The 19,465-nt window shown below is 37.1% G+C and overlaps 1 protein-coding gene across 3 annotated transcripts in view; it reads left to right on the top strand.

The window, feature by feature from the left end:
* The window catches only part of LOC120087880, a 33,940-nt gene that overhangs the window by 2,029 nt on the left and 12,446 nt on the right, over window positions 1-19,465 (top strand). Inside the window, exons 3-11 of one of the 3 annotated variants that reach the window (XM_039044881.1) lie at window positions 3,166-3,506; window positions 3,607-3,706; window positions 3,774-3,851; window positions 3,965-4,024; window positions 4,178-4,282; window positions 4,447-4,557; window positions 10,222-10,263; window positions 10,368-10,481; window positions 10,557-10,744. In XM_039044881.1, the coding sequence (XP_038900809.1) occupies window positions 3,166-3,506; window positions 3,607-3,706; window positions 3,774-3,851; window positions 3,965-4,024; window positions 4,178-4,282; window positions 4,447-4,557; window positions 10,222-10,263; window positions 10,368-10,481; window positions 10,557-10,744 (1,139 nt within the window). Of the gene's footprint in view, window positions 1-3,162; window positions 3,507-3,606; window positions 3,707-3,773; window positions 3,852-3,964; window positions 4,025-4,177; window positions 4,283-4,446; window positions 4,558-10,221; window positions 10,264-10,367; window positions 10,482-10,556; window positions 10,745-19,465 lie in introns of all 3 variants that reach the window. The other 2 variants (XM_039044882.1, XM_039044880.1) reach the window with 2 other exon arrangements.

Here is a 19,465-nt window from a genome sequence, read left to right as displayed (position 1 = left end):
AACTTATGAGAAAACATGCATAAATTTAAAAAACAGGAAAAACTAAAAACAAAATAGTTATCAGACGAGAGCTTTAGTATTTAAATTTTAAAAATTAAGTAAACTTTTCTTATTCATTTATTTTGAATGAAAAGTGTTTATTTTGGTTCTAGTGTGAATTAAATGTTTTGAGGGTTCATTTTTTTTAGAAAAAAGAAGTAAACTTTTCGTTGATGAAATGAAAAGGGGCTAATATTTTGAGGGTATATACTTGTGCTTTTTTTAATTATTTTTTTTAGCTTATTAAAAATTCTTTTTTATGAGAGCCTTGAGGGTTTGGTCTTCGTAGAGACCTTTTAGATAAGGAACCGGAAGAATGAACTTGCTCACTCATAAGGTGGAAAATGTTTACCTCACCTAGGTGCTTGTTGGTGGTATGAGAGTTCAGGCCTTTTCTCCTGCAGATCAACTAAGTTTCAGCTTCACAAAACACTTAAGCTGTTTGAGTATTTATTTTACTTGGGGTGGGGGGAGAAGAACTGAGATATGATGTTGTAAAGAACACAAAAAAGGCCAGAAAACAGCCTAGAAGTTTAGGATAGAGGAATCTCCTACCTAAGAAGCTACAAAAGAAAAGCATTAGGGTAAGAAAGAGCATTATGCAAAAATTTCTTTGAAACCCTTTGTTTAAGCTAAATAAGAGCTCTAGTCACACAATTCAATAAAAGCTTAGTGATGTGGTAGGATTAGGGTAAATTAGGGTATTATGGTCAAATCCTTAATTGATTAGGATTGAGATTAGTTTTCATGATTGATCAGAATTAGGATTAGTTTCCTTGATTAATTAGGATTAGGATTAGTTTGCTTTCCAATTCTCTATAAATAGAGAGATTGTCTTCTTGTATTGGAGATTTCTCTCTTTTTATGCCTTAGGCTACATCACTTGGCCTTTCCTCTAAACCTCCAACCTACAAGGACTTGGCCAATCATTACCTTTCCAAGTAGGCATGGATGATGACCACATTCACTTAAAAAAAAACCAAACTGAGCTATTGGAGTTGCATCCAAGTTTATTTGTGAAGGAAAAACTTGAAAATACCAAACTCTTCATGCTTATCAGTTTTGAGCATGCAAGATAAGGTACAAAGACAGGCCTTTCCTTGGTTATCTTACCCTAAATGTGGTCCATTATTTATGACTAATTTATCCATCTTGGGAAATGGGATTTTAGGAAGTGTCAAGTGAATGCATATCAGATGTAGGAAATAACCCCACAATTCATCTGCAAGTTTAAATTCCTTTCCGCCGAGGATAGTAAAAAGAGGGCTAGACTTTTTAATACTTTCTTTTCCAATATTTTCTTGTGAGGCACCGAAAGGCATCCGTACAAATTTTCATCCACCTAATAGAATTCATATGTATCGTTGCACTTGTTATGTAAGGGTTTGAACATCGTATTGCCAAGGACTTCCTAGTAATATGTGATGAGCATCCATATCCAGATGTCACACACTATTTATCTTGGTAATTATTGCCAATTGACATTGGGACAGTACGAATTTCATGAACTTGACTTCCCCACCTTTCTTCATGCAACTCATGGATGGGGATCGACCTTGAGTTTAAGAAATTGAACTAGCTTCCTAAACACAAAGTTTTCATTTTTTTTAAATAGAAACAAAATTTGAGACTATTGCCTCAAAATACGAGACATATAGATCATAGAATTCAAAGAGAATAGAGGATCAACAGGTGCATAAGGCCATCTCAACTAGGTTGACACAACTTTAACTCCCTCATCGTATCCCAAATAAAAAATACATCCTTAATCAGATTTTTATAGTTCACAGAACGATCATAAATTTAAATACATAATTAAACTAAAGAGATGAAGACATACTTTTCCGATAATAGGACATTGGGTTCTTGTTTGAAGGGAGAGAGCAAGTGATGCCGGCCAAGATTTGCCTAATTTAGGATTTTTCTTATGAATTTTAGGGTGATCATCTGACCAGAAGACTGTGCACAAGGTTTCAGTTGTAGTACATTGGGTTCGAAAAAGAGCATGTTGTTGGAGATGTACATGATTTGCAAGACCTAAGAGGAATCATTGTAACACGAAATAGTTTTTCTCCGTCATTAGGCTTCAAATAGTCTACTTCTTCCTATGTTTCTTCTTGTTTCACCGGTTCATCATTGTTATCATCTAGAAATGCCATTGATCTTTTCCAAGAACATTCATTTGACAAATGGCTTTGCGGATTGCATCAAAGGCACTTACCCGGTGGTAGGCCAATTGCAAAAATTAGTTGGTCGTTTGTTGGTTTGTTTCCCTTCTAATTGTTAGCCCTAGGGTTTTGTTCTTCTCTAATTTTACATGTTGAGGAAAATGGTGTACTTTTAGAGAAAGGCATCCTCCGAGTAATGCCTTTGTTTCTCCTAAACTCTAACACTCCCATGCTCCCAATGGGATTTCGTGCTACCAAGATTTGTGTTCTTCAGTGTCTCATTCTTTTGTTCCTCCACTCGATAGGCTTAGGCCAAAGAAACTTAAACAACGAATAGATTGTTTCTTTACCTTCTTTTGAGTATCTTTTCACAAGCCACTAACATATCTAGCTATCAATTGGTTTTTAGATTCAACTTTTTTGCACTCAATCTATTGAACTCCTCCGTGTACTTGGCTACCATTCTTGCAACTTCTTGATATATCTCAATATCAGCAAATTAGCATTTAGTTTGAGCTCTCCCATACATTTCTATGCTGTCAACTACAATTGCTGCTGGTTTGCAACTTAGGTTCTTCTAAAAATAATGTGGAATTCATTAGCTTGCCAAGTTATCTTTATCTGTGTTGCAGGTACTTGAAAATTTTCTTCTTACACATTGACTTGATCGTTTCTTTTTTTGATAGGAAAGGAGTAACCGTTTTATTGATGTATACATTCACTAGATAGTTAGGTGTTACGAATGTCCCTTTTGGGGATATTGAGCTTGCTCTATGTTATATGTTCACGGACAATATACTGTTCAATTGTATCCCCTTTTTTCCTTCTCTTTAAAACTCAAGGACATAGATGTACAACCTATAGAATAGATCCTGTTCAAGTAAGGTCGTTACTATTCAATTATATCTAATAATTTGCTTTTGACATGATATCTTTTTTTCATTGAATGTGGCAGAAGGTTGACGAGCCTTTGGCTCAAAGGTTTCATTCCACAAACCAATGGAGTGAGAATGACCATCATGGATCTAATGGGGGTCATCAATCAGATAATTCAGTTGATAATGAACGACAGAGATTTAAGAATAACATTTCTATTGTTGATTCACGCGGACCGCTAGTTCTCCATCAAGTTGTTGAGCAAAAAGATGAAGTTTCCATGCGAGTTGATGCAGAATCTCGCTTTGAGGACAGGAAGTCAGACAGGATGGTGAATGCTCTTCCCGGCGTTCAGGCTTCAGTTGATAATGCTGGTTGCTCACAGTTCTCCTCACCATCTACGACATCTTTCTCAGCTAGCAGGTAAGTTAAAAAGGATGTCATTCATCCTTACTGGTGAAATTATATGGTGTTATTTGTTTGAATTAATATAGAATATGAAAACTATTTTATGAATTTTCAGGTTTACAATGGATGTAGAATATGATCCACGGATTAAGTTGTCTGGACATGGCATAATGCCAAAGGCTGAAGCAAATAATCCCAACAGCCTCTGGAAGCAGGTACATCTCTTGGTTCTGTTTTTTCACATATTCCAAGGAGCCACTCTGACCTATGTTTCATATTTAGGACCTTGTTGTCAAAGTCCAGGAACATGAAGATGAAATTGTGCAGTTACGCAAGCATCTTGCTGAATATTCAATTAAGGTAAAATGAATCGTGTGCGTATCTTAGCTCATTGCTTAGATGAGTTTGATTTATTGTTGTTAGGAATTAGGATTCCTTTTACTTGGAGAAGATGATAATTCTTATTGTAACAGGAAGCACAAATACGAAATGAAAAATATGTTCTGGAAAAACGTATTGCGTATATGCGTTTGGTAAGCCCTTTTTTAATATTTTTTAAATTTTATTTTTTTAATGTCAATTGCCTTCCCTAAACTTTCAATGTTCACCGTTTCCATCGTTTCCATTCTGATTGGTGCTCTGCTGTTGGACATTTCCCCCCCTCCTTTTCGGTGTCCGTCAATTAGGCCTTTGATCAACAACAACAAGATCTTGTTGATGCTGCTTCTAAAGCTCTCTCATACAGACAAGACATAATTGAGGAAAATATTCGTCTTACATATGCATTACAGGTTCCTTTGCTGTGCCATTTCTGATGTGGCTTTTGGTCTTTCAGAATGTTCAGTATTGTTGCCATTAACTAGTTTGATAAAAAATCTAATAACTATTAAGATGCGAACTGTATTTTCTTTCTTGATGTGAACTCTAATGAACTCCATGACTTTGGTTCTATCAGGAAGCACAACAAGAGAGAACCACCTTTGTATCATCTCTACTGCCTCTTCTTGCGGAATATTCATTGCAGCCTCCTGTTCCTGACGCTCAGTCCATCATCAGCAATGTCAAGGTGAGGCTTTAAATATGTGGATTTGAATGAATCACCTTAGTACTTTGCAAGTTTACACGAGGAAGACTATGATAGTGGTGTAGATTGAAGGAACACCCCTCGAGTCCGAATCTTTTGAATTCCTTTTACTTGGAGACGATTGACATATTCCGTCAATCTTTATTATGATTCTAAAGTGCCTAATACAAGAGATAAACCTCTATTTATAGGGAATTTAACAACAGACTCAGTTTTTAAAATACTAAAAGAGAAACCAAGAATTGTAATTCTTCGGGGTCTTCCCCTTATTCATATAAATAAAGTTTCTTTTACCCAAAAAGAAAAAAGAGAAACCAAGAAGATCAAACATTGAATTAAACCAACTACTAGGGTAATGCCCTCCCTCTTAAAAAAAATTGTCCTCGAGTTCAAGATAGAAGAAAGTGGAAGGAAGTAACCAATAAACGTCCACCGATGAGTTTTCAATGGTTGCAAAATACTCCAACTAAAAAGGACTTTCGAAGCTTATCAACATGCCTAGAAATTGAACCAATTCGTTTCAATATTTGATGTCTATGCCAAAAGTCTTGTGTTAGGTGTCCAAACTATTGCACTTGCAGACATTATACTTGGCAACACCAACAACCAAACACAGAAGAGGACCAAAAGCTTAAGAAAACACTGTGATATTGAGAGTTTTTTGGTATACAGTGGGTTATGTATTCACAAGGATGAGTAAATGATTCATCACTCTACAATGTTTGTAACTAGCAATTTTCAGAGAAAAGGCTCTCTCCCCCCTCACACTCTTGTCTAAACTTTTCTTACCTCCCAACCTTCCCCCATAACCCCTTACAAAACCCTTCCCTCCAAACAAACTGTACTCCACTGCCAATTCACTGCCAATTCAACATAAGCATTTTCCTAGCCACTACCTAATTTACCCCTTCTAGAATAAGTCTTCGCAATTGAAGGTGTCACATTTTCCGTATTCGTGAGCCTATCATTTCTTTTTAATCACCCATTGAGGATCATAATGTGGATTTTGATTTAATTGAAGAAAAATTTTCACGTCTCTTGGTCTCCTCTGTAAGACAGAGTTTGAACTTATTAACATTAGCTCCATCAAATCCATCATTCCTTTCTAGTAGCCATAAAGTTTCTACCAGGGATTTTTATTAAGAGAATTGGTCCCTTGTGAAGGAGGATCTGGGCAAAATTTTCGAAGAGTTTTACAAAAGGGGGATTTTAAATAGATCTATGTTGGAAACTTACGTCTATTTGATCCCAAAGAAGGAGTCTGTGACAAGAGTTAAGGACTTCCGTCCAATCAGTCTCATCACAAATGTGTACAAAATTTTGGAGAAGGTTTTGGCGAATCGTCTGAAGAGGGTGCTCCCGTCGACCATTTCTGATGAGCAAAGGGCCCTTGTGGCAGGAAGGCAAATTTTGGATCAAGCCCTTGTTGCCAATGAGGCGATTGAGGACAGAGCTCATGACCACGTAGATTGGAACTTTCTGGATAAGGTTTTAGATAGGAAAGGCCTTGGTTATAAGTAGACATGTGGATGTGGGGTTGCTTGAGGAATGTGAGCTACTCCTTTTTTTATCAATGGGAGACTAGAGGTAATGTGATGGCGTCGAGAGGTCTAAGGTAGGGAGACCTTCTCTCCTCTTTTCTTTTCCTCCTTGTTGTGAATGTGTTCAGCAGATTGGTGACTAAGTGTGTCGAAGGTAACCCAATTGAGCCCTTTGAGGTGGGTAAGGATAGGGTTCCCCTCTCCCATCTTCAAGTTGTAGATGACACCATCTTCTTCTGCTTAAGAAGTGTTAATTCCTTCTCAATGATGAATCACGTGCTTGCTTTCTTTGAGGAGATGTCCGGCCTGAAGATAAATAGGGGTAAGTGTTGTGTCATGGGTATCAATAGCATGGAAGATAAGATTAAAAGGTGGGTAGAGTGGATTGGATGTGAGGTGGGAAGCGTTCCCCCTTTTTACCTTGGTCTCTTTCTTGGGAATAGTCCAAAGTGTGTTTCTTTATGGGACCTTGTGATTGACAAAGTTTGAAGTAGGTTGGCTTCTTAGAAAAAGAGTTTCTTTTCTAAAGCGGGTCGTCTTACACCCATTGAGTCCGTCCTGAGTGGCATTCCGGTTTATTTCTTCTCTCTTTTTAGAGCTATGGGGGAGGTGTGTAAGTGTTTGGAGAGGTTGATGCGTGACTTGCTCTGGGAAGGGGATGATGAAGGGAAAGGCATCGGCTCGTATCTTATTAGATGGGAGATTATTGAGAAACTGGTGTCTTTGGGGGGTCTTGAAATTGGGAACCTTAGGACTCGAAACAAAGCCCTTTTAGCCAAATGGCTTTGGCACTTTTCCTTTGAACCCAATTCTCTGTGGCGTAGGGTTATTGCTAGTAAACATGACCCCCATCCGTTTGAGTGGTTGGCTAAAAGGATTAATGGCACCTATTGGAATCTTTGGAGAGATATTTCGAAAGAGCTCCCTGCTTTTGTTCCTTGGGTCTGTTGTGTGGTGGGGGATGGGAGAGAGACGTATTTCTGGGAAGATCACTGGGTGGGGGTGAGACCTCTTTGTGGTTCTTTCCCTCGGTTGTATCATTTGTCTTTTCTTAAAAATCATTTTGTGACAAATTTTCTCATATGGACCGGGAGCTGTTGCTCATTCACCTTCGGGTTACGTCGTGCCCTTTTCGATAGGGAAATGATGGATGTGGTTGCCTCCTTTTTCTTTTTGAGAGTCACCCCTTTCGCCTTGGGAGGAGAGATGTGAGAGTCTGGAGCCCTAATCCTTTGGAAGGGTTCTCGTGTAAATCCTTTTTTCAGTGTTTGGTTAACCCTTCTCTTGTGGGTGAATTTGTCTTCTCATCACTGCGGAGGATTAAAATTCCTAGAAAGGTGAGATTCTTTACCTGATAGGTTCCCCACGGTTGTATTAGTACGCTGGACAGGCTTGTTAGGAAGATGCCATCATTGGTTGGTCTTTTTTGTTGCATTCTTTGTAAGAAGGTGGAGGAAAACTTGGACCGTATGCTTTGGCATTATGATTTTGCGAGCTTTGTCTAGGATTCTTTTTTCCAGACGTTCGGTTTGATGTGTGCTCATCAAAGAGACGTTAGAGATATGATCGAGAAGTCCATCCTCAGTCTGCCGTTTGGGGAAAGAGACTGTTTTCTCTGGCTAGCTAGTGTTTATGTAATAAGAATAGTGGTTAATTGGGTAATTAGGTAATATTTTAGGTTAATTTTCTTTTTACCCCCACTTGTAGTAAAACTCTATATATAGGAACTTACCCCTCTTGTATGAAATACATTATTTATTCTAATAAAAGATCAACAATCTTGCTTCTTGGAGAGAATTCTCCTTTTATCTCATTTAGGCTACATCAATTGGTATCAGAGCGATCTCCTGGGCCAAGATTGACTGCTGTTGGTGGAAGGCCGGGAAACTCTTGGCGACGTTGATCACAAGAGGGAGTTTCGTGAGTTGTGCTCGTTGCCAAACAACACACATCTAATTAGGGGGAACCCTTGAAATTCCAAGAAAGAAAGAAAAAACCAAAGATTTTTCAAGATTTTGCAAGAATGGACTATTACCGACCAAATAAGGCGTCCAAGAAAAAAAATACAACAATTGGTATGGGCAAGAAAATCAAATTTACTTAAAAAAAGAGTGCTGGAATTCTGACTCGGAATAGAAGGAACTTCGACATAATAATTTTGCCCTTGCTCGATTTTTTCAAAGAACCTATCATTATCCACATTGGAAATTTGATTCTAGTGATTCTAGTGATTTTGATGATGTATCAAGGGTAGGGACAGAATAAGAAGGCGGCAATATCGGAAAAGGTCTCAAAGATCCAATCAAACCCATTTTTCAAGATATCAATGCAAAGATTGGGAGTTAGTTGAATTAAAGAATCATCAAGAATGGATAACGTTCAAAACTCAAAATTACTCTTTTGGTTATGAAACACGATCAAGAAAGGTTGATTCAAGAGAATCAATGGATGAGTCCTTTATTAGACTACTTAGATCTTGTAGCATTGGAGGAAATAAAAGGAGAATTCTCTCAAAGAATCAAGATTGTTGATCTTTTATGAGAATGAATAATGTATTTCATACAAGAGGGGAAAGTTCCTATTTATATAGATTTACTACAGATGGGGTAAAAAGGGAATTAACTTAGAATATTACCTAATTAACCCCTATTCTTCTTACATCAACTTGTGCTATTGTGGGATGAGAGGATTAGAAGGGTGTTTAGGGGAGTTGAGAGGGATGCTAGAGATATGTGGTCTCTTATTCGTTTTCACGTTTCTCATTGGGCTTCGATTTCACAGGTTTTTTTTGTAATTTTCATATGAACATGATTTTGTATAGTTGGAGTCCCTTCTTATAGAGGAATTCCCATTTTTGTGGGGTTTGGTTTTTGTATGCCCGTGTATTATTTTTTTTTCCTTCAATGAAAGTTGTTCTAATAAAAAAAAAAAGTTTTCTCCTCATAAGGTACATTTTTTATTCGTGAGGGCATAGACTCGTCGAAAGACCTACCATTCATTTTTCTCCCTCTCGGGGTGGTGACTTTGCTGTTGAATCTGAGTTTAGTCTAAGTCGCGTGGGTTCTCTCATGTAGCCAATGGTTGATTACTTTTGATGATGTGGAGATTGAAAACTCCCTTTCGGATGCTTTTAAGTTATTCTCTCTCTCCTCTCTCTTCGATGCCTAGCAGATTTTCATCTCTTATAGAAGCTTGTGGTCTTGAATAACAAAAAATTCCTTCTCTTTCTTCATCTTCCGTTTCTTTGGATAAGAAACAATTTCATCGTTTGAATGAAATATTCAAAGATATCCAAAAATACAAAAGGGCCTATTTTATAGGGAGTAGAAAAGATGTTTCCAATTTGCAGTAAGGATAGAAAAACTATGGCTTTTTAAAGCTGGTATATCTTTGTACAAAAAAAGCATTAAAGATGGTGGAGTCTATGATGTCCATTGATGTCTTTCTTTTATCCTGGAAGATTCTTGCATTTCTTTCCTCCCAAATCTTCCACAAATTTGCACAACAAATCCATAAACGCTCTTTAGAGTCTTTAAAAGGCAGATTTGGGAGATATTAAGAACCAAGGGCAACATTTCTGCAGTTTTTTTTTTTTTTTTTTTTTTTTTTAATAATATATATATAAAAATAGATTTTATTATTTTATTATTATTTTTAAATAATAATAATAATTTTTATTTTATCAAGTTTCCAGTGAGTGCTTTTTTGGTCTTTACAGTCTCTTTTGCCATTTCGAGTTTTGGGGTTTTCGTTTGGGGAGTTTCTGTTGAATTGTTAGATCCTTTTGAAGGACGATTTTGGCTAAGCTTTTTCTTGTTTTGCTTATTGATTTTTATCTTCAGCTGTTATGCTTGCTATTCCAGTTTGTTTTGGAGCTGAAATTTGGTTCGCTCAGTCCTTTTTGTTTCTTGGCACTCTTTATTTGTAACTGCTTTAAGATCTTGTCTGTTTTCTGGTTTTCTTTTCTTTTTCACTCCCTTTGGAGTTTGTACCCTTTCAATATTTTTCTTTTCATTTTATTAATGAGGAGCTATTTCTTGTTAAAAGAAAATAGTAACAATAATAAATGGAAAATTAATTTTGTGGAGTCTATATATTCTTGCAGATTCTATTTAAGCACTTGCAGGAGAAGCTTCTTCTCACTGAGGTACTGAGAATTTATTAGATTGATGTAGCAAGGGAAACTCTAATTTGATCATTCATTTTCTTTACTTCTCTTTATCGTTCTTGTATCTTACTCTGCGTTGATAGACAAAATTGAAGGAGTCCCAGTATCAATTGACACCTTGGCGCTCTGATGCAAGCCACTCAAGTTTTGCACCACAATCACCCTTCCATTCTATTGGTGCAACCTTAACCACTTCAGTATGCTCACATCTTTCTTTTATATTTCCTTTGTGAATTAATTTCTTTTTCTTAATCTTCTAAATTTTGTGCCAGACTAAAAATGGCCTTGAACTGGTTCCTCAACCTTCATACTGGAACGGGAAGATGCCAGTTTCTTCTTCTGATGCTCAGACCACAGCTGATTGGGATCTATCAACTCATCATCAGATTGGTTTAGGTGTTGGTGTGGCAAAAAAGTTGGAACCAGATGATTTGGGGAGGTATTCACATCATGCAAGCAGGTGAGCCTGGTCACATGAAGACTGCTACTGAACTGAATACAATAACAACCATCTCCATTGTTGGTGCGTTCTGCTTTCATTGCATATTTTATGTTGCATGCCAAATGTGTTAGTATTGTCCAGAGATGAATGTTGATTTACAACATTACTTTTATCTCATCAATGACATATAACTTCATTATGCTATGGAATCCCCCACATCATCTTTTGTTCAATTTTATAATTTTCTCAAGAGTGGTAATCTTAATTTTCGATCATTGATTTGGATCATCTTAATTTCCGGTTAGTGAGAGGTGATGCTATTGCCCCCATAGTCTTTCACAAAGCGCATGCAATAGCCTGTTAACTCGAGGAAGCCTCTCGGTTGTGTCATCATTTTTGTTGTTAGGTATTATCTTCCCTGCAAACCGAAAATCCCCATCCTTTCGAGTGACTGGCTAAAGGGGTTAAAGGCACCTACCAGAATCTTTGGAAAGAGATTTCAAAAGAGCTTTCTGCTTTTGTTCTTTGGGTCCAGTGTGTGGTGGGTGATGGGAGAGAGACATATTTTTGGGAAGATCACTAGTTGGGAGGGACACCTTTCTGTGGGTTATTTCCTTAGTTGTATCATTTGTCTTCCTGATGTAAGAAGAATAGGGGTTAATTAAGTAATTAGGTAATATTCTAGGTTAATTCTCTTTTTACCCCACTTGTGATAAAGCCCTATAAATAGGAATCTTCCTTTCTTGTATCAAACATATTATTTATTCTAATAGAAGATTTGGAATCTTGGTTCTCGGAGATTTCTCTCCTTTTATCTTCTAGGCTGCATCAATTTGGTACTAGAGCAACCATCTGGGCCCACGTTACTGCCGCCGGTGAAAGACCGGGAAACTTTTGGTGACACTGATCATAAGAGGGAGCTTCATGAGTTGTGCTCGTTGCTAAAAAACCCACATCTAATTGGGGGGAACCCTTGAAATTCTAAGAAAGAAAGAAGAAACCAAAGATTTTTCAAGATTTTGCAAGAATGGATTATTGCCGATAAAAGATGTCCAAGAAAAATACAGCAGTTTGTATAGGCAAGAAAATCAATTTTACTTCCAAAAAAAATGTTGGGATCCTGACTCAAGTGTTTAGAAGACAAATTTCAACACACTAATTTTGCCTATGCTCAATTTTCTCAAAGAACCTATTGTTATCCATATTGGAAATTTGATTCTAGTGATTCTAGTGACCCTGGAGACGTTTTTAAGTCAATTTGGGATGGAATAAGAAGGCAACAATATCGAAAAAGGGCTCAATGATCCAATCAAACCCATTTTTCAAGAAATCAATGTAAAGATTGGGAGTTAGATGAATTAAATAATCATTAAGAATCATCAAACATGGATTTTTACAGCCCAAGAAGAACGTTCAAGACTCAAAATTATTCTTTTGGTTGTGAAACACGATCAAGAAAGGTTGATTTAAGAAAATCAATGGATGAACTCTATACCCACTATGAGATTGAAACATATCCAAGAATCCAACGAAATGCCTACTTTGATCCTGTAGCATTAGAGGAAATAAAGAAAACAACAAAAGAAATCCAACGTTCATGGGGAAAAATGACTCAATATGTTGTTCATTTATCAATTCATTTGCAAGATTTCAAGAACGGATTGATTTCATATATGGAAGAAAAACAAAGGAACTACGGTTGGACCCTTTTCAAATAGAAAATCTTGGTGATTAAATTGGGAAAAATCTTGTTAAGACCCATGTAGTTAACTAAGGTAACTGGGACAAAAATCATGCAAACGAAGTAAAAGAAAAAAGAAGAGAAAGAAGAGTTTGAAGATGTTAATTCAGAAATTGTCTCAGGTGAAGATTAAAAATCCAACAAAGAAGATGGAAAAGAGGTATCGAACACCAAGCAAGAACCGAGCAAGAACAACGACGCATTGATTGTGTTGGAAATGGATCACCAAACCGTCGAAGAACTTGAAGCAAATGATAAAAAATATGTGATTCTTGAACGGTGCTCTTTGAAAGGTCGTTTTTTTAGTGATTGTTCCTTTGAACACGGTTTTGAATGAACTTGAAGGAAACCTCTTTTTTTGGGTTTATGGCCGATGGAGAAGTTCATCTTTTGGTGGCAATATTGGATTTTTTGTCTCGAATTTATCCCTTTGATCTTAATATTTTTGTTCAAAATATAGGAGGTTGGTTTGATCATACTCCATTGAACAAGTTTTTCATTCCTTGTTTTGTTCATAATTTTTTTCTTTTTAAAACTCGAGGACGAGTTTTCTTTTTGGAGGGGTAGAATGATGTAAGAAGAATAGGGATTAATCAGGTAATTAGGTAATATTCTAGGTTAATTCACTTTTTACCCTCACTTGTAATAAAGCTCTATAAATAGGAACCTTCCCCTCTTGTATCAAACACATATTCATTCCAATAAAAGATTTACAATATTGGTTCTTGGAGATTTCTCTCCTTTTATCTCCTAGGCTACATCACTTCCTTTAAAAATCATTTGGTGATTGATTTTCTCGTGTGGACAGGGAGCTCTTGCTCATTTTAGTTCAGGTTCTATCGTGCTCTTTTCGATAGGTAAACAACGGATGTAGTTGCTCTCATTTCTTTTCTTAAGAGTCACCCCTTTTGTCTTAGAAGGAGAGATGTGAGTTTGGAGCCCTAATCCAATGGAAGGGTTCTCGTGTAAGTCTTTCTTCCAATGTTTGGTTATTCCTTCACCTTTGGGTGAGTGTCGCTGTGGAGGATTAAGGTCCCAAGAAAGGTGAGATTCTTCACTTGGAAGGTTCTTCACGGCCTTCTTCACGACTGTATTAGTATGTTGGATAGGTTGGTTAGAAAGACGTCGTCGTTTGTTAGGCCTTTCTGCTGTATCCTTCCTTTTTTGGAAAGTAGAGGAAGACTTGGATCATATTTTTTGACATTGTGAGTTTGCGACCTTTGTCTGGGACTCTTTCTTCCAAATGTTTGGCATGATGTGTGCTCGACATAGAGTTGCTAGAGATATGATCAAGGAGTTCCTCCTCAATCCACTGTTTGGGGAGAGAGGCCGTTTTCTCTGGCTTGCTAGTGTTTGTGCTATTATTTGGGTGCTGTGGGGTGAGAGGAATGGTAGGGTGTTTAGGGGATTGAGAGGGATGCTAGAGAGATTTGGTCTCTTGTTTGTTTTCATGTTTCTCATTGGGCTTCGATCTGGAAGGTTTTTTGTAATTATTCTATAGACATGATTTTGTATAGTTGGATTCCCTTCTTGTAAAGGGAGTCTCCTTTTTGTGGGCTTGGTTTTTGTATGCTTGTGTATTCATTTTTTCTCAATGAAAGTTGTTTTCATATTAAAAAAAGAAGAAAGAAAGAAAGAAAGAGAAGAAATCCCAACCATCATGGGTTGGCCTAGTGGTAGTGGGAACATAAAAAAAGGCAAAGGGTTGAGGAGTCATGGGTTCAATCCATGACATTTGATATCCTACAAGTTTCCTTGACACTCAAATGTTGTAGGGTCAGGCGGGTTGTCCCTTGAGATTAGTTGAGGTGCACGTAATCCGGCCGAGACACTCATGGATGTGTATATACATCATATAAAAAAAGAAAATCCCAACAAGAAACAAGTATTTCAAGAAATCACAAGGCAAACACCCTTATATTATATGTTTACTTCTAGGAAATTCAACTATCACAATATTCAAAGGAAAAAACAAAGACAATATATGAAATATAGAACCAGTAAACTCTCGGCACATTATAGAGGGCTGAAGATCCTTCCCAAGAGCCAGTTGCTCACCCAAATTCTTCCTACCATCCCTCACTCCCCAAAACCCTTCTTAAACCTCCCCCACATTCCATGGTCCCCACTCACCCAGTGATTACCTCCTCTAACCGTTTTGCTTCCTACCTCCCAAGTGATTCCCCTTTTTACCCTTCCTCTCATAAACATGAATAACTTGTACTTTGAGCATTAGTCTCATCTCATTATTTCAATGAAGAGACTTGTTTTCGTTTCAAAAAAGAAAAAAAAAATGAATAACCGATGGCCTCACACATACCTCCTGGAAGAGCAGTCCGCCAAAATTTCTCCCATTTCCTAATTTGATTTGTGAGACTCCATAAAAGGTCTGATTTTTTTTTATTATTATTCCTTTTGAAAAGGAAACAGAATTTTTCACTGAAATATGGAAAGAGACTAATGTTCAAGATACAAAGAAAAGGAAATAGAACTTTTTTTTGTAAGCTTTGAATTTAATTATGACTTTTCAAGGGCTTCTATTGGATGATTTGCTTTTAAACTCCAGTAGGAATGGCTCCTCTCACAACCAATATGAAAGCCCTTCTCTTATCAATCCTTGAAGAGTCATGCCTTTGCAAGGAGAAAGAAATCCGTTGACTACAGATCGTCAGAGTTTTTTTCCCTTCTTCTTTTGACACTTTGGATTGAGAAGAACCATTAGACTTTCAACTTCTTTTGATAAATTTAGAGATATGTTACTTATACCTGCTTTTAATTGGTGTAAACGTTATCTTGTTTGTACCTTTTGTGGCTTTTGTGACTTTTGTGATTATTTCTTATGTTCTGGTTTCCTTTGTACTTTAGAGCATTAGTCTCTTTTCATTTTCTTAATGAAAAGTTCCGTATCTTTTTTCCCCTTAAAAAAATGGTGTAAACATTATCCTCTCTTTGCAAATTATATATTAAATGACCTTTTGGCTGATTGGAAGGCTCTTACATGACTTCCTTTAGCATGTGATGTTTTTCTCACATCTTTTTGTATATTTCATCTTGCCAAGGAAGTATTTGTTTCCTAGAAATAATAAGAGAAACTCTGTGTCCTGGGTTCGAATCCCATCCGGAGAAATAATAAGGGGAAAAAATAGAGGCTGAAGACAGTAACCATCTTTTCTTCACTTTTGGTTCAAACGTTTTAATAAATTTGCCATGGCCTGGGTTCTTTACGAGGAAACATTTCTTTGTATTGACAGTTATGTCCTGGTAACCCAGCACTTCTGATATCTTAGTCTTCTGTAGTGTTTTGAAAAATTTGGGAGGAAAGAATTCTAGGTCTTTAATGCTACTATGCTAGCGCTATGGAGTGTCTTGAACTATGGGATTTGATTGTGAGATGTTTTGGTGCACTTCTCTTTTTTCATCCTCGGCAAGGTTATAATTGTATCTGCCCGAATTATCTTGATTTATTTAGAAATGCAAAATGCCAATCGGCATAAAAAACAAGTCCAAATTATGAATCCCAAATCCTACCCAACACTAGCTACAACAACGGACTCAAATGCCAAAGAATGAGACCAAGCTAGTAATTACAAAAACCTCAATTACCAAAACACCCATAAAGAAGTATTTAATCTAGCCATTTACCAAAACTCCTCTCAAGATTTCTCAGCCCCTCGAAAACTCTCCATCAAGCCGAATTTCTCACAGCATAGCAAAACAAAGTGACGGAACTCTAAAACACAGACTTTTTTTTTTGGGGTAAAAAACATTTTATTGATAAATGAAATTAGGAGAGAACCTCAAATACCTAAAGGTGGTTACAAAAGAGATAAATGGTGCTTTGTTTTGCACCATGAAAAAGCAGTAGATAAAACGAACTCCATAAAACAATCAACAAAGAAAGAGTCCCGAAAAAGCTTGCTATTCCTTTTGCCCCATAAACTACAAAAGAAAGCACGCATTAGAGCCAACAAATTGTCTTCTTTGTACCACCAAAAGGATGACCCACCGACTTCAAAAAGAGAATGCAAACCATCCTTAGAACTCAAGGACATAGTTGTACAACCAATAGAACAAATCCTGTTCAAGTAAGGTTGTAGAATGCAAACCATTCGGAAGTAAATGATCAAGGTCCTATTGTTGCATTTTTAGAACACAACATTCTCGGTGCAACACAAAAAGAAGAAATTTCTCTAGAGACAGTCTTGAGTGTTAATACGCACAAGCACGCACATCAAGCTATAGAATTCTTTTAGCTACTAAGAGATCGTTTTGGTTTTATCTAGGAGGTCGACTTTTGATAAAAACTAATCTAATCTAAACCCAAGGAAAAAAATAAATACTGAAACATGGCGAAACTAGACTAAAATACGTCCTAGGGCATGATTTCGTTAATGGATTAACTGAACTAGTTGTTTAACTCTTAGACTGATTTAATGCTAACTATAGACCTAGAAGTCAATCCAGGTTTCCCCTTTTGAGCTCAACCTTTCTAACATCTAATCATCAATTCATTTTCATGCAACTAATCAATTAGATGCAACGGTAAGACCTTTCATTATTGATCTCCATTACTCTCCTATCACTTTCGTGCATAATTAATTTCTTCTGGGAAGATGACAAAAGGAGTAAAATCAACCACCTGGTTAAATGGGAAATGGTTTCTAAATCCTTAAAAGATGGTGGCCTTGGTTTTGGTGGATTAAGGAACCAAAATTTAGCATTGCTGGCAAAATGGGGTTTGGAGATTTTTACATGAGTCTGATTTCGTATGGTGTAAAGTGATCCAAAATATTCATGGCAAAGACCATTTCGACTGGCATAGTCTCCTTAGCCCATGGATCAACATTTCTAAAGCATGGCTGCAAGTAGAAGCATTTGCCCAGTTTGAGTTGGGTAATGGTAAAAGAATATCCTTTTGGCAAGACTCTTGGATTGATAACTCAAGCCTAAGTCTTCGTTTTCCTCAATTATTTAGGCTTACTCTTCTGCCCAAAGGGTCTATTTTCAATCATTGGGACATATCAACTCCATCATGGAATATTACCTTTTTGAAGATTGTTAAAAGAAAAAAATTTTGGAATTTTCTCAACTCCTTCGGTGCTTGAATGGAAAGAAGGTGGAGGCTCATGATGATACCCGATTTTGGGCTTTAGACTCTTTAGGAAGTTACTCAGTCAAATCCTTATCAAAGTGCCTAGCTGCTTCAGTGGCCATCGATCACCATATTTACAAAAGCCTATGGAAGTCCAACGGTCCAAAAAGAATCAATATTGTTATTTGGATTATGATTTTTGGAACGTTTAATTGCTCCTCAGCTCTTCAAGTGAAAATGTCTACTCACTTTTTATCCCCTTCAATTTGTCCACTTTGTCTTTCTGCAGGTGAAGGTCTCCCGCACTTACTTTTTAATTGCCGCTTCTTTAGGGCATGCTGGCTGAAACTCCTTGACATCTTCATGTGTGTTCGGTGCTTCCTTTGAAAATAATGTTGTTCAAATCTTGGGTGGTCCTAAGTTTAAAAAGCAAGCCAATCTTCTATGGATAAATGTGGTGAAGTCTTTGCTTGCTGGAATTTGGTTTGAAAGAAACCAAATAATTTTTCATAAAAAATCCTTATCGTGGATAAATCATTTTGAAGCGGCCAGACTTAATGCATCCACCTGGTGTTCACTTTCCAAGGCATTCTCAAGCTTCTCGGTGCAAGACATTTGTCTCAATTGGAGAGCTTTTACTTCACTAGATTTAGATGCTACTTTATTTCTTAGTTTTTAAGAGCTTATTGAGTTGTATTGAGTTGTATTATTTTCTCTTTAGGTTAAACATTGACATTTTCATCTTGTATCTTTTGGGATATGATGAGGGTGCCAGGGTGGTGTCAACCTAGTTGAGATGGCTGGCTGCGCCTGTTGATGTCCTTATCTCGTCTTTTTGCATCATTATGTCTCCTTGTAATCTGAGCATTGGACTCTTTTCATTATATCAATGAAAAGTTTTTTGTTTCATTTTTTTAAAAAGAACTACGAACTCAACAACTCATGTTACGATACAAATATCGCCAGTTCATAACGTATCCAAAAATACAGAGAAAAAGAAGAAGACTAAATAGGGAAAGGGAAGCAAGTTGGGCTCTTGATTCTTGTCTTCAAGCTCGGGATTGCCCTCCAACAATCTCCTCAATCATCTAATTCTTTGAGAGCTCTCAGTCGTTGCCTTTATCCAGAAATCGGCTCTCGATCGTCCCCATGGAGGCTCTAATTGAACTCCCCTCATCTGATGGAAAAACGTGAAATTTATGAAAAATTGGTCGTAGTGCCATGGCGCTGGTGCAAATTCCTCCCAGTGCCACAACACTACATGTCTTTTTTCTATGGTGCCGCAGAACTATCCTGTTTTTCACTCTCGGGTTTGAAGTGTCGAGTATAGTGCTGTGGGTGCCTTTTTCAGCCCTTTTCATCTTTACACAAACCCTAGGTTAGGTCAACCTTTGATCTCCCTAGGGGTATTTTCATCTTTTTTAACTCCAGTTAGCCTATTCCAGCTCAAAATCTCGGTTTTTACAAATTTGACAAAGAAAAGGATCCATGAATACAAATTAACAACAAAACCAATGAAATTCTAAGCCTAAGAAAGCACTTTTTGCGTGCTTTTCAAGTGTTCAGTCTCCCATGCAGAACTTGTCAAAGGCAAAGAATTTCACTTTCTTAGAAATCTTTACCTTTCAAAAAGGCAAAAAGAGAAGAACGTAAAGGTGCCTGCAGTGGGATAGAGAAGAGAGTATGGAAAAGTGAACTACAAGAGAAACCCTCGGCCGAGTTGGGGACTGAAAAGTGGGAATCCCTTCTTTGGACAAAGCAATTGATCGAAAATGACAGAAAGAAGGGCAATTACTTCTTCTTGCAAGTCGTTTCTTTTTCTGCATGGAAATTAGTTGTAGTAACGTCAGCAGATCTTTATTTGTTTGTTCACTCCATGGAAATTTATTGCTGGAAGGGGGGGGGG

This window comes from Benincasa hispida, chromosome 10, assembly GCF_009727055.1.
Source record: "Benincasa hispida cultivar B227 chromosome 10, ASM972705v1, whole genome shotgun sequence".
Lineage (NCBI taxonomy): Eukaryota > Viridiplantae > Streptophyta > Magnoliopsida > Cucurbitales > Cucurbitaceae > Benincasa > Benincasa hispida.
This window is presented reverse-complemented; position numbering and strand designations above follow the sequence as displayed.